General features: G+C 42.0%; 1 protein-coding gene across 2 annotated transcripts in view; it reads right to left on the reverse strand.

The window, feature by feature from the left end:
• The window catches only part of EPM2A (EPM2A glucan phosphatase, laforin), a 138,501-nt gene extending 132,808 nt beyond the window's left edge, over positions 1 to 5,693 (reverse strand). For both annotated transcript variants that reach the window (XM_008006745.3, XM_073022557.1), the window contains exon 1: positions 5,299 to 5,693. In XM_008006745.3, coding sequence (XP_008004936.3) covers positions 5,299 to 5,599 — 301 coding nt within the window. In that variant the 5' untranslated portion in view covers positions 5,600 to 5,693. The remainder of the gene's footprint in view (positions 1 to 5,298) is intronic.
• Positions 5,694 to 6,089: the final 396 nt, after the last annotated feature.

A 6,089-nucleotide genomic window follows, 5' to 3' on the forward strand; every position in this document is an offset into this window, starting at 1 on the left:
ATTAAATCATGAGAGTGGACTTTCCCCTTGTTATTCTCATGATAGTGAGTAGGTTCTCATGGGATCTAGTTGTTTAAGTGTGTAGCACTTCCCTCTTTCTCTCTTCTTCCTGCTCCAGCCATGCAGATCGTCCCTGCTTCCCCTTCATCTTCTGCCATACTTGTTAGTTTCCTGAGACCTCCCCAGCCATGTTTCCTGTACAGCCTGCAAAACCATAAGCCAATTAAACCTCTTTTCATTATAAATTACCCAATCTCAAGTGCTTCTTTATAGCAATGCAAGAACTGACTAATACACTCAGTCTCTTCTGCAGCAGAGGCAGTCAAACACAGTAGTTCTGGCCGATTCTAAACATAAAACAAAGTGGGAGTGTGGAGGTATTCTGGTAAAGTTTTTGCTTCCTAGATTATAGGCAATACCCATGGATGACTCTTCCACTCTTCCTTCTTCTCCCTTATTCCACTAAATGCACATGAGCTGAACAGAGCTGCAGCAGCCATCTTGTTGCCTTAAGGGAAAAGTCAAGAGAATACAGTGTGACACTGCATGTGACATCCAATTTAGGCATGTAATCCTGAGCTTCTTGTGAGAAAACCTAGCTTGACAGAGTCAATTATCTTGAGAAACTAAAGCCAAGCCCTGAGAAAAGCAAATCTGAGAATGAGAGAGTGAGAGGTAGAAAGCAAGTGAGGAGAGACAGGCTGTACTCCATGCTTCTTTCAGTTTGGTTATATGAATTGATTTTTTAAAAATTATTGTTAGGCTGGTTCACATTCAGTTACTATTACTTGCAATTAAAAAGTCCAATCCAGCATAGTCAATATGATTTTTAGACTGTAGTAAGTGCTATAAGAAAAAGGAACAGATATTATAAGAATCAGAAGGTAGTTAGGGAGGCCTTCTACAAAAGCAACATGAAAGAAGAAACCTAACAAATAAACACATGTCAGCATGGAGAGGAGTTGAAAGAACGATTTCCCACCTGCCTCCTTCGACCCCTTCCCATCGCCAACATGGAATAAGCATGCTCTAAACACAGTAATGGAAGTGTTTCCTGGAAAGGACCCTAGTGTGGGTGTAGGAGCTGGAGATTGGGTGAAACAAGTCCTGTGATGTCTACAGACCCACCCAGCAGACCTAGAGGAAAAGAAAAAGGCAACTCCATTCAACAACAAAATATACTAAATTATCCCGCCTCATGATAAAGTTCTTTTTACGTTGTCAACAATAACGATCTTAAGCCTATGGCTCCTCAGCCACACACCCTGAGTGGAACTTTATCCTTCAAAAAATCTGCCAAATTATACAGTACTCCATGAGTGTTCTCCCATTTAGAGGAGGTTTTCAGTAAACATGACAACTTCAACAGAAAACCAGCACAGCTACCCCTACTGATCAGCATATCCTTCATTCATAAAAATGAATGGATATCCTAGGACTACCAGATATTGGAGGAAAATCAATAGAATAAAAGAAGCATCAAGAAAAAAACAATTGACTACAGAGCACATGTATGTTTATAGCAGCAAAATTCACCATTGCAAAGATACGGAACCAACCTAAGTGCCCAACAACTAATGAGAACACAGGAACAGAAAACCAAACGCCGCATGTTCTCACTCATAAGTGGGAGTTGAACATTGAGAACACATGGACACAAGAGAGGTGAACATCACACACCAGGGCCTGTTGGTGGGTGGGGGTTGAGGGGAGGGAACTTAGAGGATGGGTCAATAGGTGCAGCAAACCACTATGGCACACGTATAATACTTACGTAACAAAACTGCACGTTCTGCACATGTATGCCAATTTTTAGAAGAATTTTTTTTAATGAACAACAACAAAAAAAAGAGAGAGAGAGAGAGAGAAAGAAATCATAGAAAACTTCCCTGAGTTGAAGGAAACAATTTCTGGAATTTAAAGAGCCAATCAAGTGCCAAGTGATAAAAGAGACTGCTAACAGGAATGGGCTTAGTTCGACATTAGAATTATCAGCCACCGATGCTAGGAATTACTGAGGCACAGTCTTCAAGGGAAAATTATTTTAAGACCAGAATACTGTACCAAATGATCAATCAAGATCGTTTGATTGAAATGCAAATAAACCCAAATAAAGACCTTTTAGGAATTTAAGGGCTCAGATATTTTCTCTGTGATTTTACCATTTCTTGAAAATTATCCAAAGAAATCATTAAGGTTTTTAAGAAACAGGAAGATATACCATTTAAAACAGTGCAACTAATATAGGAGTTCAATTGTTTTCTTTACTCTCAGGTTTATAGCTAAAACCTGTGTGTGTGTGTGTGTGTGTGTGTGTGTGCGCGCGCGCGAAGTAAGGAAGGGAGGGGAATGTGTAAGCTATTTTCCTTATCCTCTCATATAGGAGTAACTTCCTGCATAATAGCATTATAAGAATGAAATTTCTATATAATAGAAAATCAACAGTCAATATTTTATATAAAACTGATATATATATCAGAAACATATATATATACACACACACACATACAAAAATATATCAGAGAGCCATATATTAGTGAAAAGTGAAAATTAGAACAGGAATCCTAATTCTTCGAGGAAAAAATTTTATTTTCAAGAAATAAGCAATATGCATTCATCAAGTAGTGCAATCAAGCTAGAACATTGTGAGAACTGGTATAACTCTTCTGTTAAAAAAATTAATAACAAATTTTTAAACAAGTTGTAGAAGAACATTAAAGTTCAAATATGAAGTAAAACAAATTGTAGTACTATTTTAAGTCAAATTTGAGCATGATTTTTAGTGAAGAAAAGAGAATTTTTCCTTGCAGTTGTACAGTTTTCATGTCACAAAATTTTATTTCCTTGTTTACAATCTAATTGCACTACGTGGTTTCCTAATAATAGTAAAAAATAATACCTAGCCCTTATTTAACATTTACCATATATCCTCTTCTAAGTTCTTAATATATATCCTATTCTATAAAATACAGTTCATTTATTAGGCAGCTTGGTCCTTTCATTGTGAGCTGAGGTGATGCGCCTCAAATCCCACACTGGTTGGTGAGACCAGGCAATCTGGCTCCAGAATCCTTGCTTTTAAACACTTGACTACCCTGCTTCTCATAAAACTCTTTGTTAATTTGCAATGCTTAGAATCAGTCTATTTACCTTAAACAAGAAGGCACCGTAACAATCAGAAAACAGAATATAAATTATATAAAACCTGATAATGTAAAAGTCATAATAAACCAAGCTGAGGAGAGAGGAAGAAATGTGTAATATTTTTCTTACCCTCTCTTACAGGAGTAACTTCCTAGAAAGTCAACAGTCAACTTTTAATACAAAACTGAAAATAATTCCTGCTTGGATGGTAAAGAAAAATATTTATCAAAAAAAACTGAAAATAACGTAAAAAAAATCAGCAGAGAAGATAGAGAATGAACTTGAGCTAAATTCCTCGTATTTCATAACAGGTGTGATGGTTAATTTTATGTGCATCCAGTAGGTGTCAATATTTATTGCCTAATTTTAATTTTAAAAATTATGTATAACTTATACGGTAACTATTAGAAAAACTAAAAACAAAAGTTTGTGATACCTTAAGAAATAGCAACATAAGCAAACTACAGCATAGGGAAGACTATCAGAAAAGCTAAAGAAAAAAAGAACTAGGGAAAGGGAAGATCTTTGTTTCACACCATTTACATTTTTATTACAATTTTCAGATATTTTATTTTAAAAAATAATTCTACAATACTATGAATAATAGTAATACCCCGTAAAGAAAGGATAAACTGAAGATGGTATCTTTCAATTCTGTCATGGTAAAATAAAAGACAAATAAATGCTACCAGACCATAAGCCTAGTGGTGAACAAAAAGATAACAAGGATAATATATAAACATATTTCACTCTAACCTTCTTTACTGATTCTTTGTTTCTACATCATTACAGGCTAAATGGTCCATTCTTTTCAAATAAACTTCTAAAAAGACATTCATCTAATTGACCTCAACTATTGAGTTACACCCACTCCAGTCTTCAACCTTGCACATTTCCCTTAAAGAAAGGGTCTGTCTCAATTCAGACATTGTTGGCGGGAGCTGACATTAGTTATCACCCTTTTAGGGCATAATTTAGCAGTCCTTAATGAAGTGTTAAAAAAAAAAAAGACTGCATTTTGACCCAATAATTTCACTTCTTTGAATCCACTCTGTAGAAACACTCCCGAATGTTCAAAGATACCTGTAAAAGGAATTTCAATTAAGCTACTACTGTTTATAACAGAGGAAAACTGAAAAGAACTTAAATGCACGTTCGTAGATGCAGAATAATTTGTTGCCATTTAAAATACATCTACATGTAAAATATATATCTACATGTAGTGACAGTGAAAGATGTCCGTAACATATTGTTAGGCAAGAAAAGCAAAAATTCAGAATTATGTATTATACAATTTTTGTAAAAAAAAAAAAAAAGTATATGCATATACCACATACATGAATGTGTACAAGCAGTGTGCTTAAGATTGTGTGGAGGAAACACTGTAAGTTTTTGCTATGCAGATTTCTTTATCATCATTATTATTCTACAACCAACATGTATTGTTTTAGTATTTTAAGAAATCAGGTCATGTCTCAATTGTCATATATCTGGGATTAAGAAAGAAAAAGAAATCCAAAAAGGGAAATATTCAATGTCTTTCCATTAGTTCATTCTCAATATCTAAGAAAAAAAAAATCTAAGCAGCACGTTGCAGTCTAGGATTAGCGAAAACGCTACTTTCGTTGGTTGGATTGTTTTTCTTTTTAGTGAACTAGAGCAGGAAAATGAGGACACAAAACTCAACTAAAGCGGAGTTGGGCAGTTGAAGCCATCAGCGGCGCGCGGCCGAGCAGCCAAGGGACCCGCGAAGGAAGGACTCGGAGAGCGAGGGGGACTCGGAGGGCTAAGAGGGCCCCGGGCGGGAGACGAAGGGCACTGGCCCGTGAAGCAGCAGCGGTTGGAAAGAAGCTGAAGATTGGGTGTGCGGAAATCAGGTTAGAGGGGCAGGCGACCGAGGGGACTGGAAGGCGGCCGGGAGCGCTGTACGGGTCTAGGGAACCAGTAGGAAGCCGGAGCCGCCGCTGGCAGCGACAGCGTGGCTGGCAAAGCAGGGTCAGCCCGGGGCGTCTGGCGAGTGCGCAGGGACACGGGCAAAGAGCCCGAGACGCGCGCCGCTGGGGCCTGCCGGGCACGGCCGAGGCCTAGGCCCCGGCTGGGGGTGCGGGCCGGAGCTCCAGCTCTACACCGGGGGCAGACGTCTGCTGGCAATACCTTCCCAGGAGAGCTCTCCTCCCGGCTCCCGCTTCAGGAACTTGTACCAGAACGTGTCCACGCGGCCCGGCTCCGCCCCGTCCTGCGCCGCCTTCTCGGCCGCCAGCTCCACCTCCCCGAGCCACAGGCCCGGCTCTTGCAGCGCCAGCGCCCCGGCGCCCACCGCGGTGCCTGCTGGCCTCAGGCGTACGGCCCCGCGCGGCTCCCAACGTCCCAGCTCGGGCCGCGACCCCACCACCAGCAGCTCCGGCCGGGCGCCGGCCACGGCGGGCGGCACCACCACCCCGAAGCGGAAGCGCATGGTGGGCGGCGGCGGCGCGAATCCCCGGGCCCTGAGTCCCCGCGGCCGGCAGGCCCGGCCTGAGCGTCAGGCGGCCGCGGCGATTGGGCGGCGGCGCGGGAGCCCGGGGCACCGGGGAGAACACGTGCCGTTCTGCGCGTTCTTTGGGCTGCATCACGCGGTTCCCGAGCCCGGGCCTCATCCAGGCCGGCGGGAAGGGGTCAGCGGAGCCGCCAGCCGCCTCTGTGCCCCGCAGCCTAAAGGGCGGCTGATTTCCAGCTGTAGGCGCTGGGGACACGGCGAGCGGAAGAAAAGGAAGAGAAAATGGGGTTCGGGGAGTGAGGAAAACTTCTAAGCCAGGCGATCGCCCAGTCCTCTCCAAGAGACTGGAAATTAACTTTATGAGGATCAAAGGAAGGGAATGGCCTCTAGACAGCCGCCTTATAATTGTGAAACGGGGGAAGATCTTGGACCTGGTATCTGGAGCGCTCCCTGTCTTAACCAAGTCACT

The sequence above is a fragment of the Chlorocebus sabaeus genome, chromosome 13 (assembly GCF_047675955.1).
Source record: "Chlorocebus sabaeus isolate Y175 chromosome 13, mChlSab1.0.hap1, whole genome shotgun sequence".
NCBI classification, from domain to species: Eukaryota; Metazoa; Chordata; class Mammalia; order Primates; family Cercopithecidae; genus Chlorocebus; species Chlorocebus sabaeus.